Below are 24,437 nucleotides of genomic sequence, written 5' to 3'. Positions count from 1 at the left end.
GATAATTACCTCAAAGACTAGAAGAAGCTTATGGAATGCGTTCAATCAAAACCTAATCAAATGAACTCTGTGCATTGTGATCCAAATTCGGGAGGAAATTAAGCCCGCGTTCATTGTTGGTTAAGTTGGATGACATTTATTTTTTCTCGACCCGGTAAGGCTACTAAATGGCTTTTTGCATATTATACGCCTATAGGAGCATAATAAAATATTATAATGTACGACGCTATCAACAAACGGATGGATTGGGGTGGATGAGAAGGGCTAGGAAGATGGTCCTGTTTCCGTTGTGTTGGTAGTTTGGTACTCGGTAGACAAAATGTAGTTTTATTTGTCATTATTTGTACAAAACACACTGTTCGTTTGCAGAAGAGGAATTTTTCAAAAATCAGAAATAATATCAATGTGACATATCGCATGAGATTACTTCACGAATATTGTGAAACAACAGAAAATGCCTTACCAATTAGTATATCCGTCGATATGACAACCTTAAGGATGATGATGCATCCCATACATAAACTACATTTGTTACAGAATATTGAAAATACAATACAAATTTAGTTAAACATATTTTAAGTTTTGAAATAAATTGGTTTTTTTATGGCACATAACTGATAATAAAAGTACCATACGTAGTTAATTACTTATAGGTACGATATCGTTGTCGTGAATTAAATAAGTTTTTTATAGGTTTTATTTATTTATTTCATCTTTACATTATTATTGTCAGGTGTTCCTGCAGTCCCACGTGCAATTTTCTTGCCAAAGCGACATTTGTCAAAATACTTTTTTGCACCACAACACGAACCTGTAACATACGGAATTAATGTCATTAGAACGATAACGTGTCTTGTTAATTAAATTCGCCAAACTTTTTTATGAACGTATGTATTATACGCCGAAACTACAGCCCACGGGTTAATTAATTTCCCACCTGACGTGTGGTACGTGTGACACAAAATTCTAAAACGACAGTAACGTATATTATAACAATTTTAGTAATACCTGTATTGTATTATGTTACTTTGACGTGCAGGAGCGTGTAGGAAAAAAAACTTTCTTCTTTTAAGAAGAATATGAGAAAAAAATGTTTTTTTTTTTTATCAAAGGACATGGACGGACAAAAAAAAGTTCATTGCCGAGAAAATTCGAATTAGTTTGCTCGGTCTATGATCAATGAAAGACAACAAACCGTATTTACTCGGCTGTAGCAATATTATTGTCGTCTCCGAAATCCTTTTTTCTTTTTATTTCCCTTTTTTTTTTTTATTATTGTTGTTGCCGTCGTACAATTTATTTTATTAACGTTTCGCGTTCGTGCTGTTTGTCTGCAGATTCATTTGGAACCCGCAGACACGGGACAAGCAAGGGGAACTCTGTTGCGGACGGGGCGCGTAGTGAAAATAATTGGATCTGGTTTCCTTCATTATGCAATGCTCTTTTATGTATGCCGTATTATTTCCTTATTATAAAAATAGAATAAAAATAAATGATGGAATCCTATAGTAATCGTTTCTGGGCACGAAACACAAGGTACGACCTTTGAGTTCCTAGGAAAATCGTGTCGGAGACACGTTAAAAGTGCTGAAGTTCGGAAGATAACGTGAAGAAAATGAGAGAAAAATAACGTGCAGTTAAAAAAAAATAGTTTCACTTGTCACACTACAAGCTTGTCGGTGTTTGTGCATTTCGGATTTTTTTCTATTTTCGTTAATTTTTGAGATCACTCGATCGCTATGATCGATTTATGCAACAACTACATGAAGGAACAACCACGGCGGTAGTCGGAAGGTCATGGCCTGTTGGGTCGAGATCTATATTTCGATAAGTACCAAAATTAAAATAATCGTACATACATATTTATAATAACTAACTAAATGAATCACAATTTTTTTTTCGAGTTATCATTGACTCTTAGTGTACGATTAAATTTTAAAACAAATATTATAAATACATACGGTACCTATATTACAATACAACGTTCTACAATCAATCTTTTATATTAGTCAAAATAAACCTAAAAAAAATATATACATATATATATATATATAATTGATTAACTTTTTTTTTGACAATTTCAATTATTATAATATGAACTGCACTGCGGTATATATATTACAATAAATAATCATTATCTTACTTCAATAAATTGTAATGTTGATGTTGTGTTCTCTACGTTGGTCTTATAAAAAATCGCATTTTAGTTTTTGCGTGGTGCAAAAACATATTTATTTTATTTTTTTGGTCTTATGTCTATATTTTTAATATTTCACTACGACGACTTGTTAATATGACAGGCACGCATTACCAGACGTGTTGTACTTCATAACGTTATTATAATTCGTCGCGTTCGTAGGACTTGATGCGCAATATGCGATACGTCGACAGATTACGAGTTACGACCGACAATAGTCGCAGACAGGATGGAATAATATACGAAGGATAAAGGATTTCACGCATCGCGCACATAATGTTTTCCAGAGTTATATTATTATGACAGCGCACGACGATATTATAATAAATCGTAATATCACGTATTTCGCGAAATACGTTTATCCTTCTTATATTTTTTGATTTGACGAGTCCTGATGCTTCAGTACTTGTGAGAGGATAAGCCGCAAATCCTGCTTGCACTCGTGGAATTATCATTGTTATCCATGCCGTTCTACTTGCTGCTTTGGTCTTTGATGACGTCGCGTCGTACGTATGATTATAAAGCCACGATATTTTTGATTAAAAAAATAATGTTTTGAAACGCAAACAATAAAAAATCAGCAACGTAGAACGACCCACTTGACTTCATCGTTTATAATCTCGAGGTTTTTTCAATATTTTTTTTTTTTTTTTTGTTATTTTAACTGACTTGAATAATAGTTCAACATACCTATAGTCCCCTTGTAGAAATTTCTACGTTCCCGACATTTTATAGTTAAATAAAAAAATATTGTATTTATTCTGAATATTATTTTATTTTTTTCACATAAATAACTGTCAAATCGCGATCAAAGTATTATCAATAATTATAATATAATATGGATTGCACGTCGAATGGTCATAATATGATATGATGAAAGTTTGTTAATATTCGAATCTCCTGAAAATATCAATCGTTTTTTATGCATTATTATAATAAACACTGAAAGTACTTCATAATTTTCTTAAAACACTGTTTTAGTACAATTGACTATACAAACACATTTCATCCATGTGGTACTCACTGAAATCGCTGAGTCTGAGTGCTATTTCATTTCAGAAATTCAGACATTGACTTATATTATCGAATTCACTGAATCAATATTACAGTTTGATCAAATAAAAACGAATATTCAAAATATTTATTCAGAAGAGTAATAACTACGAATAGTGTGATTATAGATAATGTTATGTACGGAAAAAATTATAATTAAAATTGATGAGGCACGACAACTGCGAAATTCTACTTGTAATCACTTTTTTTGTGATGCGGAAATTGTCAGTTCTCGTTCATAAAAATATTTTGACAATCCAATTTCTGAAAGATGTCTCTCTCAAATTCTGTACCAATGTGGAGTTAAGATAAAATAATACGCACAAAATATAATCTTTTTGTACCCGATATTATACACGTGTTTATTATTTTACTACATGCGTGGTGATAGGAGTACCTATCAATATAACTATAGGTATAAACAATATAAATATAATTATTATTATTGTTGCACGTTAATGTCGAATGCATTATATGGCAACAATTATATGTACTTACTGGGAACTCTATACACCTCTGAATTACGTTTGTGCCACTGCGAGATGTATTCATGTACTATACTCGAATAGTGAAAATCGAGTAGAACTGAGAAAATTAATTTCTATAATGTATTTTATTTAGACGTTTGGCTATACATAATATAGCATTATATATTATATTACTATTTCCACCGGATGAATGCAAAAGCAATGCCTTTAAATTCAGTTTCAGTGTGATATAATATTAAATAAAATCTTTATATTTACTTCTTCAAAATAATGTACATGACCGTGGAGAAAAAATCTGTTAATAATTCATCAAGCATTAAAACTTATTGTGATTGAGTATAAGACAAGGGAAGTTTATTATTATTTCACTTTTTCATGATGTAGCTCAAACAGCCATGATATCACTAATTGGCGGAGCATATTATAATAAAGGAGAGCAGGTGGTTGGATAGTATCAGCGGAAACTTTATGCACGCCAAAACCAATTTTTTTTTACTACGAGTGTTACTCTTTTCATAGTTATTGGTATTATGAACAATGCCAAGAATATTAATTTGGGTGTGAAGCATCTTAAAATTTTAAAATAGCATATTGAGGGACAAATTGATATTTTTTATACATATTGTTGATTCGACTTTGTTGGTACATTAGTTAATAAATCCATTATAATTTAATGATGTAGATTTTAAATTTGTTTGTTCAGAGTTTCGTTCAAATTCTTTTTTTTTGAAGAAACTGATGTTAACAAATTGAAATAATTCTCAGAATATTATGACTTGACGTTTATTAATTTCAATACTTTGATTACAACGAATCACAGCTTATAAAAATATTTATGCAACTATATTATTATGTTAACTAAAAATGGATGATTATTGTCTATATCAGATGATTTTGTAAATAAAAAAAAAATATTCAACATTTTTCAAAAGGACGATAAGAAATTTATTTATATACGTATATTCTATTTATTGATGAGTTTAATTCATAGCTATCATATTTGGAATCGTAATAAACTTTCAAAATATTATTTATTTTGTGTACTATTAATGATATGAATGAATTATTATATTCGTTAAACAAAAAATACACAAATAATTGTATATACATTTAAAATCTATTCAAAATAATTGTATTAAATAATATTAATAATAATAAATATAGTTGACAATGGCACAGAAAATTTCAGACATAAAATAATCTAAAATTTGCAGAAAATATTCAAGTAAATTTTATACAGATCAACACAAAGAGCTTACTATTTCTACTCAGTATTTATTTTCAAATGCATGCAATTTTTATGTTTAAAAATTATGTTTAAGTAAAAAATTAAGTTAAATTTTGGTACATTTTGCCTGTTATCAATAAATGTTTATGACACGTGTGCTCTAGGTATTGGTTTCTATTTCAAACGATGTATTCAAACTTAATACTTATACTAGTTGACTTCTTACCATCTTAAACATCTTATGATATAGGTACATATGCCAGGTCTAGTCTAGTCATTGTAATATTAATAGATAATAATGTTATTATTGACACATTTTCAACGTCAAGTAAATGATATATTGTAAGAATCATAAAGATAATGAATCGATAAAAAAATTACTATTTAAATAAATCCTTCATTTAATCATTTTTTTAATTAAATAATATTATTACTTGTCTACCGAGAGAAAAAAAAAATGATGCATTATTTCGCTATACTTATGAAAGAGTGTTAAAATAACAATATGTTTTTTTTAGTAATACGTATAAACTCATTATTTGTTTAAATGAAAGAATTTTAATTTCACAGGGTATCGGAAGCTTGTTCAGTGCTTTGAAAGTTGTCCGGTTATTGAGACTGGGCAGAGTTGTTCGAAAACTAGACAGGTACTTGGAATACGGTGCTGCAATGTTGATACTACTGCTGTGCTTTTATATGCTAGTGGCGCATTGGTTGGCCTGCATTTGGTATTCCATAGGTAAGCAATCAAATACGACTTGTATAATAATTTATTATGTTTCGATACCTAATTTTTTTCAGTCGAAATAACGATTTACTTTAGATAATGATATTATGCAGTTTTAAAACAAGGCTAAGAATTTAGTTGAAAAAAAAAAACAGAATGTATTTATATTACACTGAAACCTCTATTAATGGACACCTCTTAATAGTGGACGTAGACAATAAAAACTGATACCAAAATTAATAATTACCTCTCATAAATGGACATACATGCACATATCATTGCATAGAGTAGAAAAAATTTACACAAAAAAGGTTAAGTTGTTTTTAATAGTACATAAATATTATGCATTTTTATAAACATTTCTATGTCTACTTTTAAATACATACATACATATTATTGTGTGTACGATAAACAGTAAATTAATATGTACCAAATTCAATGGCTGTATTTGTATATGTACAATCAATTTTTTATAGCGTCTCCCTATAATGGACATTTAGTAATTTCTCGCAAATGTCAACTATATAGAGGTTTTCTCATAATGGACAACACTCTATTGTGGATATTTTTTAATGCCTCATGGCTATCCACTATATAGAGGTTTCACTGTACATTAATTAATTTATAATAGTATCATTAAACAATATTGTATTGAATTTTGTAGGTCTTCATAGATCATCTAATTCCGAGTTTAAAATAATTAAAATATCAACCAAAAACTAAAAAAAAAAAAATTATAAACCAACTTGACTAATAATTAAAGCTGACCATGGTATTGTTATAATTTGTTCATTTTTTATACGATATTGTGTATTTGTGAGTATAATATATTAATTTTAATTCATATGTAATATTAAAATGGGCATACAATTTTATAATAGTTACTAAAAAAAAAAACTACTAAATCGGATATCATCCTTAGCAGTTTACATTTTTAAAAATCATACAATAATTTTTTCACTATATTTCTCACTCTCTCTCACACACACACATACACATCGATATAACTCTTGATTATAATATGTTATCAGGACGGTCCGACGCCGAGAACGGATATCAATACTCGTGGCTGTGGAAGTTGGCAAACATCACGCAGTATCCGTACTCTTACATAATGTCGGAACACGCCAACTCCACGGAACTAGTTCACGGTCCTCCACGAAAGACCATGTACGTGACTGCACTGTACTTCACCATGTCGTGCATGACGAGCGTCGGTTTTGGAAACGTCGCCTCGGAAACCGACAACGAAAAGATTTTCACCATTTGCATGATGGTCATTGCGTGTAAGTGCCTATTAATTAGTGCATGTTGTGATAAGACGAATATCAAATATTTTTGTTAAATACTTTTATACAAAACTCTTTTGAATACTTCAAAAATATGTTCGATACATTTTTTTTACAATACAATATTGTGATAACATATTATGATGTTTGATGGAATGTACGTGACGATAGAGCTGTTTTGTTTCTAATTAAACCTCACCTTCCTATATGTTTTTACTCTTCTTAAGCAATTTTACAGCAGTGACCAATTTTCAAAATTTATTTTTTACAAATATCATTCAATATTTTTTTGCTTGATCAAAAACTTTGAAATTGCGTAATACGACAGAGTTGTATAAGATTATAATTATTTAATAAAAACAAACTAGTTGACTGTAGAACCATAATAAATTTAATTTGAATTTTAGACAGGAGTCATAAAAATCCTGAAATTTTTTCAGCTATAAATACATAAAAAAAACTTTTCGCAGTTCGCATTAGAAGTTTTAACGGGACATTCCCCACAAGTTTTTCCACCTATAACAGAAAAAAAAAGTATAATATAAAGTAACATTCATTATTTATGGGCATTTGAATTTGAAATGTTTACTTGATATGCAGTAGTTAATATTTATTCCCCTTAGATAATCGATTTTTGATATTTTGTTATAATTCAAAAAGCAATAACCGTGAAATAACACTTCAAATTTTCACCCGATGTTTATATTAGAATTTTTTTATACATGATAAAATATTCAAAATATTTTTTCTCGTTTCGGGCTATTTCGTATTTTTTTTTAAACTTCTGTCGATAAAAAAAAATCGACAATGTAATGCAAAGTGTAGAGTAGCTTTTTGGTAACTTCAAAAATATTAAAGAAACTTACCATAATTATTTTTTGACATGCATATTTTTTTAATTATTATGAGTTCAAATCTATAACGCATTTATTACAATTATATGCTCGAAAACTACTCTGTACTGCAGAGTGCTACTCACTTGTCCGCCTTTTTAAACATTATTCCTGCGCTATATTAAAAAAAAAAAAAAAACATATAGTATACATATGTTATTGGTACAACGTTGTTCGTTCATATTTTCTATAGTACCTAGACAATCATAATTATTTAAAATACGCACTACGTCTTGTCTGTCAAATGCATGTTACTTTTCAATTTTAAAATCATGAACTAAATTTGGCAAGAACTAAAAAATGTGTTTGTATTCGAATACTACCTTATACTGGATAGTATTTTTGTCAGTAAAACATAGCACGATATTAATGTTAGCCAATCACAATGAGGCTAAAATAACTTATAATATAGTATAGAATAATATAATAATAATGAACTTAATAAATTAATATTATTCTTGCAGCACTATTGTACGCTACGATTTTCGGTCACGTCACCACAATCATACAGCAAATGACTTCGGCAACGGCTAAGTACCATGACATGTTAAACAATGTCAGAGAATTCATGAAGCTGCACGAAGTGCCGAAAGCGCTGTCCGAGAGGGTCATGGACTATGTGGTGTCCACATGGGCAATGACCCGCGGCTTGGACACGGATAAAGTACGGCTTACGTAAATTATTACTTATGCGCGTTCCCTTTAGGGTAATGGACGGAACCATACTTTGTTTGTGGATACTCAAAGGATTAAATAGAATTAATTACCTACCCTAGTTAAATCACTCCAGAGCAGTAAACGGAATTGATAATATATGATAATAATATTATGATCGCCAGATATTGTATCGGCCGCAACCAGAAATTTTAATATTAAAACATTTAACTAGGTACATAATAATAATATATTTTAGGACTATCTGCGGGCCATATAATATTATCAGCATACCACACTAACATCGAATTATGATTGTATTTGAAAAAATGATTTTCATCAGTCATTAATTTAACTTCTAAAGTGCACTAGTTTATAAGTGTACATTTTACTGAATAATTGAATATGAGAAATTTTTTAATCATGATTTTTTGGAATCCACTTTAGAGAAAATTATAAGTAGATAATTTTAAATATGGTGATTTAGATTTCGATAATTTTATACAACTCTCTATTTTATCTAATTTTTTGTTTGTATTAGTTGCTATGATGCCATAAGTCATTATTGTTATGTGTGGTAAACTAATAAATTATAAGTTATGTAATTTTTTACAATTTTACGTTACCAAAGTACAAAATAATTAAATAAAAACCATTATAGCTTTGAGTATTTTGTTAATACTAAAATAATTTTTGATGAAACATCTGAGGGGGTTGATAATATCTCGGAGTGACGACGTTTATAACGTTTGAGGACGACGCCTCTTAGTATATTATAATCATAATCCTTTCTTAGCATTCATTATAGGTACATACCAAATGTATTTCCCACCAATGGGACATTTTATTTTGACACGCTTCAATATCAATAAATAATTTTAAAACCAAAATTGTTCATTTCAAGCTTTTCATGAAATACTGTATAATAATTGCTTACAAAACTGATACATTTAAATTCGTTCAGGTTGGAATTTTTTATGACATAATTCCTGATTTCAAGTAAAATTATGGTTTCGCTAATATAATTTGAAAATGAACCACTAAACAAACATCAAATATACCTGCTGGTAGTTAGGATATATATTCGCATTGTGGCCGAACAAAGTGGACAGTACCTATTATCGTGGTATTTTATTACCGACGTGGAATGGAGTCCAAGTGGCCCGACGCCCAGATAATTTGGCACCCGAATGACACCGTGGTCGTTTTGTCCCAAGATACCAAATAACAGTGATAAATGATATATTATTATAAACATAATCAATGAAAACAAATCTTGTTCATGGTATTATTATTATTATTATTTTCATGAGTATAACATTTTTGTTGTTTTCTTCAAGGTGTTGAATTATTGTCCGAAAGACATGAAAGCGGACATATGTGTTCATCTAAACCGAAAAGTGTTCAACGAGCATCCGGCGTTCCGGTTGGCCAGCGACGGGTGCTTACGCGCCCTGGCCATGCATTTCACGATGAGTCACTCGGCACCCGGTGACCTGCTCTTCCACACCGGCGAGTCTATCGACTCACTGTGCTTCATCGTCACCGGTTCTCTAGAAGTCATCCAAGACGATGAAGTGGTCGCCATTTTAGGTTAGCTTCACAATAACCATTTTACTATTTTATTAGAAAAAAAAATTAAACAAGACGTATAACTATAATATACATTTAACTATCCTTGGGTTAAGGTAAGGGCGACGTGTTTGGTGATTCGTTTTGGAAGGACACGGCACTAGGTCAATCCGCAGCCAACGTCCGCGCACTGACCTACTGCGACCTACATACCATAAAGCGTGACCGGTTGCTCGAAGTTTTGGATTTCTATCAAGCGTTTGCAAACTCATTTTCAAGAAACCTGATACTGACTTACAACCTCAGGCATAGGGTGCGTATTGGTTTTTTAAGCGAAGCCTCCTACATCGCTGTTGACCATCGATTTCAAATATTTATTACCTATTTGTTTGTGCGATTTCAGTTAATTTTCCGAAAAGTGGCGGATGTTCGCCGGGAAAAGGAGCTGGCCGAGAAGCGGAAAAACGAACCGCAACTAGATGAACAGCGGGACCAACTGGTCAGGAAGATATTCACCAAGTTCCGGAAGGATCGAGCTCCCAGTACGGTCCTCGGGATGCAACAGGGTGCAGGGGCCGCATCGGGAGCAGCTGCAGCGGCGGTGGGTACCGACGAGAGCAAGTCTGAGGTTGGCACCGGTGACGCTTCGGATAGTGTCAGTGGTGCTCGCCCCAAAGTCTTGCCACTCGTACTCAGGCAACAGAGTGAAGACCCACAACAGGCGTCTTGTTCGTCGACGGGCCTGAGAACAGCGGCGGCACCCAAAAAAGTGTCAAAATGGGGTAAAGTTTTGGGTGGTGGTGGGAGTTCCGACTCGGCGGACGTGTCGGTGGTAAGTGCGCAAAGCGCGCCTGCCAAGATCCGCGACTCGCCGAGCCGGTCTGTCGGAAACGGTCATAAAGTGTTTCCGAAATTGCAAAAAGTGCCGACCACCGCTTCCGAGCCGTTTGCCGGCGTAGGCGGAAACCAGCGACAGGAAACGATCGAAGAGACGGACGAACGAACCGGTGTCGGTGGCAGTGGAAGCGGCGGTAGTGGCGGCGATGTCGTCGGTAGTGGAGAACCTGTACAGGAAGAAGAACTTCCGACTCCAGCACCGCCTCACCAGTACCAGGTGACAACGGCGGATGCGCCTTCACCGCCGCCACCACCGTGTCCTACGATGGTCCTGCCACCGCCACCTGACCTCGACGTATTGGCCAAGATCGAGGATCTCCGGTCCGATCTCCGCGACGAGGTGCGGTCCATCAACCAGCGACTGACAGCCATCGAGGACATGATGGTTCGGATCGTCGGCAAGCTGGACGCGCTGACCGTCGCCTCTCCCGCCCCATCGCCGTTGTTGCGGCCACCAGACACACCGGAAGCAGGACGCCGGCCGGGGTGCAGAACGAAGAGCACGGACGACCTGAGCTCGCCGGTCACCCCTAAACTCCCACCGATGGTCCGGCGACGGCGCAGCAAGTCCCGAACGCGGTCCTCGTCGTCCGCCCTGCCGCCTATGCGCCCGTTCAGCCCAAGAGACACGTCACCGCCACCATTTCCCCGGACTGATTCGCTCAAAAAGTCGTGCCCACCCCGACCCAACGACTTCCTGTAAGCACGCTGCACTGTCGAGACACTACCGATCACAGCAAAAATACTATTATCGCCATCACAATAATAATTATTATTATTAGGTATACTATTGTGCGATTAAGATATTATTACTATTAAGACAAATCGATTACGTATGTACAATGATTATAAGAATATAAATATATATAAATATACATAATATTATATATATATATATTATTGCATTATAGTGTTTCAAAATCTTGTACAACGTTAAGTGTTTTTTTTTTTTTTGTAATTGTTATGCGTGTGTTATTTTTTTATTATATATATTTTTCTTGTTTTTTTTTTTTTTTTTTGTATCGTAATATTTTACGAAAAAGTATAACTGGTTAATCATAAAATACGATAATAACAATACGAAAACGAATATTCTCGGGGGAGAGAACTGGGTACCGAGAGTCTCGACAGGAAGCGGAGGATTGACAATTACTCTAAATAGTATATAATCGCCAAAAAGGCGGACAAATTTTGTACGATCGAATAATATTTTATGGTCCATGTCATATCACCGATACGCATAGTCTATCATGTTTTCGTTTCGGTTGGACGGCCTCAACTATATATTATTATTATTATTATTATTATTATTATTATTGTTAGTAATATCGAGCGTACCTTTTCGAATGTCTCGTTTTTTATATCTTCACCATATAAGAATATACTACCGTAACCGTTATCTCTCCTCCCTGAAGTCCCCTATGATGTCACAGCAGCTCTAGTCCTTGTTAAATAAAATTCGAATAAACTAAAATAAAAACAAAAAAACGACCATTTACGATATCGTGACATTTTAATCATACACGTGTTCACTTAATTTTCTAAATGACCATCAACATATTATTGTACTAAAAATAACTAGATAAAAATATAATTTAACATTTTTTATTTTTTTTTACTTTGACCACAGTTCCCATAACGATTTGGGCAATTATTATTTCCTTAGGCTTGATTGGAGTTTCTTTGTGATAACATATATTTTCCAACAATCTTAAGAATATTACAATCAATAACGATAATATTTTCATTAATTGTGAATCTCGACTTATCTCGGACTAGAGCGGTTAGGGAATTTCGTTTTTGAATGTGATGCATTACAATTATTTTATTTTACCTATTTTTATTATGATAATAAAATATTGTAACCCTATACCAAAAGTCTACTACCATTTAATTTAATTTAACGACTTTTATCTTAATCTAGTGCCTTCTTCAGTATAAGATCAGAGAATATTAAACAAATATTTTATAAGTTATTTGATAAACTTCTGAACTTAATGTGTCGTAATGTTGGTAATATAATATAACGATATAAATAATTACTTTAATTGTGTGTAGTTAAAATTTTCAAATTCAAAAGTAAAAGTCATACCAAGTTTGTTATATTTTCAATGATATTGAAAAGGTATATGTTATTTATAAATTTCACATCAAAAATAAACCAAACCAAAAACCAACTTTAAATATTTACATCATAATTATGTAGAATGTTGTAGTAGAAGTTTTGCATCAAAACTCTCTACAGTGCACAATGTTTAAAAATCGAAAATAAATGTTCTTAATAAAATAATATTCTACAGCAACAAACATGATAACCAATTTGCAATTTGCTCGCAATGTCTTTCTGTTTTCTCGACAAGCATGAAATCGGCGTAAACAATATTTCAAATGCATATGATTTTTTTTTTTGTGCTCTGACTATCTAACGTTAGGTAACGGTGTTTTTTTTTGTGTCGTACAAATTAAAAACGAACGACAATTCACAGTTAGTATTTCACACCGACCGAATGCCGATCGTTCGTAAATCAAAAACGAAAACGAAAAAAAAAATAACACAGCAATATTATATTTCTAACTACAGTCAATATTTATGGACTGAGAGTGGTGATGGACTACGTACTCAGGCAGATAGCTTATGAATTATATTTTTATTGATCATTAAATTGTGGGCTGTGCAAATTTTGGTATGTTATATAAGCACCGAATTTTTAGAGGTTAAATAACATTAATTCACAGAATCAAACTATCGTGTAGGGATAATTTGAAAAAGTGCCTTCCGCAGTTGAAAATGAAACAAACAATAAAATAACATATTCTAATTTATACCTAGTAGGCGGAGTATAATAATAATAATAATAATAACGATAAATTAATTTTAGAAGTACAAAAAAAAAATGTTTTCATTAAGACTTTTGTGACTTGCATACCTTACAATTTTGTAGGGTTTTAATAATATTTTAATAATTTATATTTTGAACGTAATTTTCTATCAATTTTTGGCACAAAAAATTCTTTCGTCTGTAAAATGTGACATTTTATTATTAATACAACAATAATAATTGTAAACAATTTTCTTATAGGTAAATTCAACGCACGTGTAACATTTTAATAATGCACTTTTATTTTAGTAAAAAATATTTAAAAAAAATTAAAAAAAAAAATTACAAATCATAAATTTACAAATGTTTTTAAAATTTTGTTTGAACATTGCCTTTTGTTGTTGTTGTTATTGTTGTTTTGACTTCTTTCTTTCTTTTTTTTTTATATAAGCAATAAATTAATTTTAATTATATCAACACGTAATTTAATAACATTTTGTTCTTCTCGATTCATATTGTTTATTTTGCGTATATATTATTATAATAATTGTTTTGTTTACCGATTGTCACTTGTAAGAGTAATACTGTGAAGTTCACGTAATTCATATGTATATAATAATATAGTACCATCAGATTTATAGTTTTTTTTTTACTTTTATTATTTAGTTGTCTTCAACCAAAATTAAATAAAATGAATAATAGTACACAACTACATAATATTATAATAATATAGCTCAAAATAAAATATTTATTGTTCTTTGTTAAATTTAATTATTAATACGGTCACTATATTATATAATTATATTTTATACACATAGTTTTTTTTTTTTTTTTTTTACATTCCTGCACCACGTCGTGCTCAAGATTAGATGATTAATTTCTATTCCAAATCGAATATCGCTGCCTTTTACTGGAGTGTTTTGTTATATTATTATTGTGATATTTATAACGATAATTAAAATGTAGACTGTTTTTTCTTCTTGTTTATGTTTAAAAAGATATTTTGTGACTTCCACATGATGTATGATATTATTATATAGTAATATTATGTTTTTATTAGTAAGTAAGTCGTTGATTTTGTTTTGTTTTATTGCGTTCGTTTCGTTTTTTAATTGTAGCATTGTAGCAAGTGATTTATTCTATTTGATTATATTTATTTTCTATACGATTTTATTTCACTTTGTAAATAATAGGCACGGATTAGCAAAGAAAAAATCAAATGTATTGTAAATTTAGTGCTCGTGTATAAAATGTGATTCAAATTTTCGCTGTGCAAATCAAATCAATTGACATTGTTTCTGAAAAAAAAAAATGTGTACTGGTTTTTACATGTACCCCATCTAATTTTTTTCTTAGAAATTCATAAACCAACACCTACGGATGGCAGTAAAATATAATAGGTTAATACAATAAGAAGTGAATTAGGTTTTAATTAATTACCTACTACAATAAAAGCATTTTCCCCGCAATTATCGACAACCTATAATGTTTACCGAGGTAACTTTTAACCTATTATGATACAAGTGAATCAATAAGCATTTTAATGTAAAATATAAAATTATTGCGTAATGATAATCAAAAACAATTTTAATGTCGATAAAATATTTTTTTGGTTTGTAAAAACACTGAAAACGTAACTTAAAATCAAAATCTAGAAAGTAGTTAACCACTCTGCGGTAGGAGTCAAGAGTACCTCGATATTGACAGTAAGTCACTGTTATTTCACTATGATAAATCATTAAACATAAAAAAAAAAAAACGATTTTGTGTAAATTAAGTCTGTTTATATCATATTATCACAACGTATCTATAATTTACGATAGGTATAATACCTATTTATATTATATATCTATTAAAATATTGTATTTTTTAATTAGTAAAACGGTATGTTGAATTCAGTTATACAGGTTGTACTTTAAAATGACACCGTGTGCGTAATATTATAACAATAACATAGTATTTTAAAAGTTAAAGGTGCTCACATATAATATTTTATGATTAGAACAAAATAACTTGATTTTGTTCGTTTAAATATCTAATTTCGTCCAAATTATTTATAAAAAAAAAAAAAAAGGTGTGTAAGTCGTGGATGTCGCTCTGTTGTACAGTAGGTTACAAGTGGGTTACTGTAATGGATGGAATTAAATTTGAATCCAATGATATTATATCATTGTTTACGAAAAACGATTCTGAGCGAAGACGGTTTATCTGTCTAGGATATATTATAGATTATTAAAAATTTTCAAATTTTAGATTTAAAAAGAAATTTTTTTTATAAATTTCTAGTATGAAATAATTTGCGAATTTTCGTGATTTTCGTGATTTTTACATATGTTTTCAAGATTCAAACTTTGAATGATTGTAAAAAAAATTGTGACTACACATTTCTTTTATTTTTCAATTGCTATTGTAAAAATGTATTAGAAGCCTTGTATTAAATTTTCAAGCTTTTCTACCGAACAAACAATTTTTTATCGATATTTAAAGAAAAAAAAACTAAAAAATTTGAAAACTTAAAATGTCAGTAAACAGCTCAAAACAATCTATAACATTCAGTCAAAATTTCAAGTATCTGCGGTCATTTGTTTTAGAGTTACACCAAAATAAGAAAATCGCTAAAAGTGAAAATCAAATGTTGTAAAAATTTAAATTTCAAGTGCTCATAAAAATTTAATTTGAATTTCCAGTGGACTTTTTATGTGTGATCAAATATTGAAAAACTTGTAAGGAATCTTGTATTAAATTTTTAAATCTAAGATTTAAGATGAAATTTTTTTATGAATTTCTAGCTTAAAATGATTTGTGAATTTTCGTGATTTTTACGTATTTTGTCAAAATTTAAACTTTGAATGCTTATAAAAAAGAATTGTGACTATGAATTTATTTTATTTTTCAACTTCTATTGTAACAATATGCCTTGTATTAAATTTTCAAGCTTTTCTGCCTAACAAATAAATTTTTATCAATATTAATTTAAAAAAAACTAATTATGATCAAAAATTTAAATGAATAGTTCAACTTAAATCGAAAAGTTTTAAAACTACATGGTAGATATAATATACTTATATAAACATTCGGTGAAAATTTCATGTATCTATGGTCATTTGTTTTAAAATTACATCAAAAACCAAAATCAATTTTGTCGAAAAATGAGTGTGCGTAAAATTTCCCGTTTTTCCCTTAGTTTTTAGTTTATTTTTCTCGATTATTTAGAAAAGTGTTAAGAATTTTTCACTTTTGACCCACCAAAACGAGGTACTGAAGTCAAAAATTTAAGCACTTTTACTGCCCCATAACGTGATGACAGACAAAAAAAAAAAAACACTCATCATGGTAAAATTAATACATTCATCGCTCCGCTCAGAATCTAAAAAATAAATGTGATTATATGTTTTTAGATTTTTTTGATCATAATGCGATGTAAACTTGTACAGATCTGTGTATCAAATGATCAATGTTCTTTACAATATGAAAAAATATTTCAATGACATTGACAGCAAAAAATAATTAAAAAATTTAAATATTATTGATAGGGAAGACAACGTAATATATTATTCAAAATTATATTATGTATTGAAGATGCCTATAACATATTATAATCATTAACTTAAAATTGAAAGTAACTATAATAGTATATATTTATTAATACAAAAAAAAATAAATAAACTATGTGAAAAAATGGATGGTATTGCTTAACAATTTGCTTTTTTCCTAATTATTTTATAAATGTAAATTTTCAATTTTGACCAATTAAAAGTAGGAACAATCTGGATCCAAATATCTAAGAGAAACAACCATAAAATTTGAAGGTTACAAAATAGCAATCGGGGGAAATACGTTTGGGCGCATTTACCCAAAACAGAACTCTTAGGGCGTAAATCCATAACACGTTTGGGCGTAATATTTCCCTTTATAAAAGTACGTTTGGGCGTAATATTTCCCTTTATAAAAGTACGTTTGGGCGCATTTATTTCTTTTCATATATTAACATATTTTACTAAATCTGAGCCTATTAGCGTTACCCAGAAGACACCGCGAGGAGGTTGGCTCAATAGTCTTCCAAAAATTAAAAAAACGGCATCCTCGGTATCTGTACTCGTAGATAAATATCTATAGCTTTATTTGATGTGGTATTTTCCAATAGTTTTATGGTCTACAAATCAAACGATTAAGTACTTATTAGATTAGATTAATTTTTAATAGACTTTCGATTACTAGTTGCAATAACCATAGGCGTGCAGGTGGTGCATTCCTGTTTTACAATTTATCACTATACAGTATTCACTACTATTTTTGCCACCATACCAATAAGGCAATAACATACTTGAATAAAAAAATAGTTTTCAAGTTTTCGCAGGTGGGGCATAGGCTGCACCACCCGTGCGCACGACTATGGCAATACCTATTATGCCCAAAGGTGTTTTCATTATATGCGCCCAAACGTGTTAACAATTTTCAGGTAAATTATTTATACTGCGCCAAAACGGGTTCTCCCCATAGCAATCATAGTAATCTCATTTATTTAAATTAAAATAAAAATTACAAAAATAAAATAGTGCATTACTACGATGTAAAAATCCGCCACGACTTTGAATAATATGTTTTTTACCGATACAAAGAGACAGCAAAAAATAATAATAAAGATCACATTTAAATAGAGAAAATATCTATACGATCAGTAATTTTCAAATTTTCAGGAAAATATATTTTTGATTAAATTAATATATTTTGGAATTATTGTTCAGACGACTGTTATTTTTCGAAAAAGTTCGAAATATAAAACAGTAATAATTTGGAATCGTAATATTGTAAAAAAATAGTAAGTACACCTATCATTTTTCGTTTAGTAATTAATTTATTCAAGTTCTGATTTAAATATAATAAAATATCATATTTGTGGATTCTTAAATTTTTTGTGCTACTCAAGGAGTGTCCTGTAGTGATGATACAAACTTCTGTTTTTCAAATAAGAACATAATTTTTTTAATGTAAATTATTTTTTAGTTACTTTTTTAAAATGTTTATGTATCTTATTCAAAATTGTAACGAGTAGTTTCTTAACTGTTTAAATATTTATACTAAGGATATTAGTCCTTAAAAATGGTTTTATAATGATCGTTACATTTTTCATATAAATTATCCACTGAATTATTTTACAATGAAAAAATACCCCCACTATTAATTTCAGGTAGATCGCCTCTCGGTTTCATTTATATGTATTCAGTCCTCAGGCCATTCTGGGTTATATGCAGATAGTTATATTTATTGTATTATTATAATTGTGTAATAATCAATGAAGCCAGATATTCATTATTTGTGATATGATAATATTATAATTTACAATATATAGATAACTAATGTTTTTATATAGCTTAGGTACCTATATAGGAATATTAATATATTATCTTATGAATTATTGACATATTTTTATAGTGTTTTATGAAAGTTTTTTTGGCTTTTTAAAAATATTTTCGATAGGTGGTGGTGATTGCTATGAATAGATACGCTCTCTTGTGGATTATATTGCAACAAATCTAATGAGGTAAACTTTGGTAAATGCGGTGCGTTTGCGATATAAACAGGTTTCCTTCACGACAACTACGATAAATTACATAATCCTTGTCTGGCTGACTTTACGTCAGAAGCGACGGCCACTTCGTGTTCTGATCAGAACAACGTACCCACTCGAACTTAAAGGTTGAAACTTGTCTTTTTTCGATAAACTGTTTATTAAAAAGAAATAAAATAATATTAAATAGAAACATAAACTAATCCATTTACATGAATATCTTTGACCGGTACCCTTAATTTACTAAAAATTCACACAAAAAAATATTGTTATCATTGTATTTTTGTACATAATGTTCTTTGTTTTCATTTTCTTTTTTTATCTCAATTTATTTATTTTTATTATAAAATTTATAATTTATAATTTATATTAAGAAAATATGATGGAAGAATAGCACAGTCCAATCATCATTAAAATAAAATATTTATTGGTTCATTGTTAAGTTATAATATTTTGTTCATAGTTTTCTCTCAACTTTAATACTGTTAAATAATTCCTTGATAATTTTGTAATTGAACTGAAATTCCTGCTGTAGCTAATGGTCCATACAATTGAGACAGTTTACAAAAAAAAAAAAAAAACAATATAGTATTATATTACAGAAACAAAAGCGTACGATTATCAAGTCGAAAACCGATCCTTAGAGATTGCAATGGATTCGAATTGACTTCGGATTGCAAGTTTTGGTACGTTCATATAGAGCGCGGTAGGTAATTTGAACGAGATTCGTCGGTGTCGCGTGAAGGTAAGCCATATCAGTAAAATTAATCTAAAAAATCTCAAAAGTCAAAAACTGTGGAATGCAACTAACGACTAATAATATCTATAATAGTTATTAGCCGTATATCTATTATAATATCTATTGTTTACGTTTTCTTTACATTGAAATATTATCAATTTATTGATTATATTAACATTGATCTATTATTTGTTTGGAATTTAAACCTCAACCATACAGTTTGCCTTTAATTTATAATATCTATGATTCAATTTTAGTATAATTATAATAATAATATTGCTAAATTTTAAAATTTTAAAATTCAATAATAAAAATACCTTTTGATTTTTAATTTAAATAAATAAAAAAAAAAATATTTACGTGAGGAAAAACAAAACATTTAGATTATGTGGCTACCCAACCAGGTGGTGCTGCTGAATGCCTACTCATAAATATTAAATTCTCATGTCATTTACCATTAATTATAAAATTTGCTCATTGTACATTATATGCTGTATATATTGTAAATTGTTTAAGATATAATAATAATAATAAAAATAATTAATGTTGGTTACGCAGCTTTTACAACAATAATAATATATTAATTGAAAAAATAAGGTTTAAACATTCATCGAGTCTCAAGAAATATTATATTAGTAAAATGTATATTATTATATAAAATATATAGCAAAGAAAACAGCTTTTTTTCTCATAATAATTATTACAATTTTTTTTTATCTATTTCAATAAGGAAAAATATGAATGTAAGATAAATTTTCTAAGGTTCTTTTACTTAGTCTCCTCTTAATGGTTCCTGTTTTTATTTTTTATATTCTTTTATTATTATCTTTTTACTTATTGTTTTTATATTGTAAGCTTTATAATATATTGAAAGAAAAAATATATATAAATTTCATGAATATGAATCAATTTTTGCAAAATAAATATGAGAATAATGTACACACACTTTATGCTAATAATCATTGTTAATGAAGCGATCTAATCAATAATAATAAAAAAAAAAAAATATGAGTATTAACACGATTATAAATAATTATTTATTTTAGATATCGTTTTAATAAGCATACTAATATTTTGTTTTAATGTGCAGAAGGTAATGTATTTTAAATCATTTAAATGTTATTAGGTACATAGAACATAAAATTGTTATTTTATTAATTGCTCATAACTTTAAATTTTTGAAAATATTTAAAAGCAATAACTATCAAAAACAAAATTAATTGACAGACACCAAATTACTACTACACGCTAATCATTTCTCATATATATTACAAATAATAATAGGTACGTTTTTAAATTAAGACCAATAAAATAATTCGGAACTGAAAATATTATTAAAAAGATTTTCTTTTAACAAGATCACAGATCTAAGGACACAGTGAATTCGTTTTTATCATTCATGATTGGTGCATAAAGATAACTAAAACTAAAAAATCCTCAACCTACAAAATTAATTAGGTACATGAAAACAATAAAATATGTGTCCATATAAAAAATTTCCAACTAGAGGAATCGCCTCCCATGTATGCACAGAACTCCTTATACACACTCGACGAACTTTCATGCCAAATTTGGAATTTAATTAGATTCTGATTTTTAATTTTTTTATTGTTTGTTAAGTCTTGAGATTTCTCAAATACCTTCAGTCCTTCAAGTATTTAATACCTAATGAAACATCTGTTTAGGTAATATATATTAGTGGACTTGCTGTAGATGATGAGAAATACTGTCATGACGGTAAACAGGTAAAATGGTTTGACTTGAAATCGTCGAGAACTTACAAATTTCGGTGGTTCTAGAAATAATGCAACCACAGATCGTTTTATTTCAAAAACGTCACAAACGGAACACATTCGGAGAGCAGTGGCGATAAATAGTATTCACCGGATTTCTGTAGGCAGGTAACAGCAATATTACAGGATTTGTCATTCGTAGGTTACAGGTCATTCGTTGAAATAACTGTTGTAACATATATGTTAGAATTATTATTCGTACCCACTATCGATGGACATTGTTCTCTACAACCGTTGAGCATTTAGTTATCGGACACAACTTCACGCATCGTCATCAGCCGGAATCGCGTATTTATCATAATACAGTGAAACCTTCTTTAACACCTTAGACACCTCTCAATAGTGGATACCTCCAAATAGCGGATGAAATTTAAGCAACCGAGAGTGTCCGGTATTTAGAGGTTTCACTGTATAATGATTTAAAACTGTTACGAAGTTTCAGCGGAACGTTTATCATTATCACGTATTTTATTCGAGCATCATTATTTCAGGTCCAACAAAATGTGTAGGTACAACCCACGCCTAACCCATTTATCGATGGGTTTTCAAACTCAGGACGATGCGCGTCAAGGTTGCTGACTGATAGCATAACGTTCATACCTATATTATATTATTATTCAAAGGTATTCATTGCAGTAATGGCTGACCATAGGATTCCACACGCTTATAGATGCAGTTATTTGGAATTAATCGTTTCTAAATAATAATAATAACCTAAGCATGTGTGTATTTTAGGTATGTAAATGTGTAGATTAAAAGTTAAACGTTTATGAAAATAGTTTTGTCATTCACTGTCCACGTTTACCTTATAAAACGAATTCAATTACAGCGTTTATATATTAAAATCTAACTTGGTGTGTGTAGAGTTCAGCTGATGTTAATAATTAAACAGTTTTGATCTCGATGGTAAGTTTTTTTTTTTTGATAATCAGTTCGTTTTTGGACATCTATTTATCGAATTGAATAATAATGCCACTCAGTGGCGTACCCAGGATTTTCGAATGGGGGGGGCTAAATCTATATCGGTATTCGGTACCATAATAAACACAACGTTTATGCTTTGCTTATACTAGGTCATTGTTACTAAAGATAATACGTTGTATTCAATACCGTTTTTTAGAAATATCATGGTTTGTACTTTGTCTTTTTTAATATAAAATGTATTCCAAAACATGGCCAATGGGAGGGGCTGAAGCCCCCTAAGCCCCCCCCTGGGTACGCCACTGATGCCACTGCTTGCTTTGAGTTTGTAAAAGTGTAAGATTCAATAATCAGTAATCACACTTTTGATTTAGATCTAACGTAAAAAAAATGTTCAAGCACTTAACAATGACGATGTATTCATGAAATCGAAGATTGTGTATAAGATATTAGCTCTGACGTTTGACCAATTTTTATAATACTAATGATTAGAAGACTGATTTTGATCAATTTATGAACATTCTTACTGTAGCGATAAATGTTTTTATCTTAAAATAATGTGTGTCTAATAACACTTTTATTAGTTATAGACAAAATGCTCTGATTATCGTTTTTGACAGTGGTTCCTGAAAAAATTTAGACATAATTGGTATAGCTATAGTTACTTTGCTAGTATAAAGTTGATAATCCTTATAGTAATTTTCAAAATAATCGAGAAAAACAAAAAAATTGTGTTAGTGGGTATTCGCTCTGTTGTGCGGGTCACTGTTGTAATTGATGTGTTATATTTGAATACAATGACATTAAATAATTTAATGGTACAAAAAACGATAGAAAATGGTCGTTTGTCTATAATATTACCTAGTAAGTAGGTATATTGTAAGTATATTGTCTTTGATTTAATTTAGTTTTTTTTCTATAAATTATGATAAAAAAAATATTCGTTTACTAAATAAGCTTAGAAATTTAATACAATAAGGTTCCAAATAAATTCCATTTAATAAAATTGAAGTAGAATAATTTTTTTAAATGCATATTAAATTTAAATTTTGTCAGAATCACAAACTATTTTTTAGTTAAAAAAAAAAAAATGTCCAATTGTTGTATCTTAACCTTGTCAGTTTAATAAAAAATTCCTCATTAGTGGCTCATAATTTAACCCAATAATTACTGATAATCTAAACATAATATGCAAGTACCTACTTGTTAAAATTTAAGGTGACAATATTAAAAGAAAACAAAATATCCAAGTACCTACTATTGTATCATATTGCAAACTCCACTCAGAATCGTTTTTCGTATAGAATGATATTTTGATAGATATATTAAGTAGTTATTAAATATAACACAGATGTCTTAACTTAATAATTACGTGAATTTTTTATTTTTGTATAATTTTTTCAATGATATTTATAATAACATGTTCATAGTGAAAATCTTATATATAACTCATACCTACATTATTTTTTCGGTTTTTTTGTTTTGTTTTAATATTATCATTATTTTAATATTTTAAATATTCGCGTGACAATCACATAATTAAATAATAAACTGCAGTACATATTATGCTATACTGATTTTCTACGGTTTTCGTTCCA

At 29.7% G+C, this 24,437-nt stretch overlaps 1 protein-coding gene across 8 annotated transcripts in view; it reads left to right on the top strand.

Moving 5' to 3' along the window:
- eag (potassium voltage-gated channel protein ether a go-go) overlaps positions 1-15,719 on the top strand; it is a 227,024-nt gene extending 211,305 nt beyond the window's left edge. For all 8 annotated transcript variants that reach the window (XM_089227726.1, XM_089227725.1, XM_089227731.1 and 5 more), the window contains 6 exons: positions 5,537-5,705; positions 6,725-6,979; positions 8,340-8,539; positions 9,870-10,122; positions 10,218-10,414; positions 10,505-15,719. In XM_089227726.1, the coding sequence (XP_089083852.1) occupies positions 5,537-5,705; positions 6,725-6,979; positions 8,340-8,539; positions 9,870-10,122; positions 10,218-10,414; positions 10,505-11,701 (2,271 nt within the window). In that variant the 3' untranslated portion in view covers positions 11,702-15,719. The remainder of the gene's footprint in view (positions 1-5,536; positions 5,706-6,724; positions 6,980-8,339; positions 8,540-9,869; positions 10,123-10,217; positions 10,415-10,504) is intronic.
- Positions 15,720-24,437: the final 8,718 nt, after the last annotated feature.

Source organism: Diuraphis noxia, unplaced genomic scaffold (assembly GCF_037042655.1).
Source record: "Diuraphis noxia isolate RWA-SAM2 unplaced genomic scaffold, SU_Dnox_SAM2 contig0004, whole genome shotgun sequence".
Lineage (NCBI taxonomy): Eukaryota > Metazoa > Arthropoda > Insecta > Hemiptera > Aphididae > Diuraphis > Diuraphis noxia.
The sequence above is the reverse complement of the archived record's forward strand: the minus strand, read 5'-3'. Positions and strand labels throughout refer to the sequence as shown.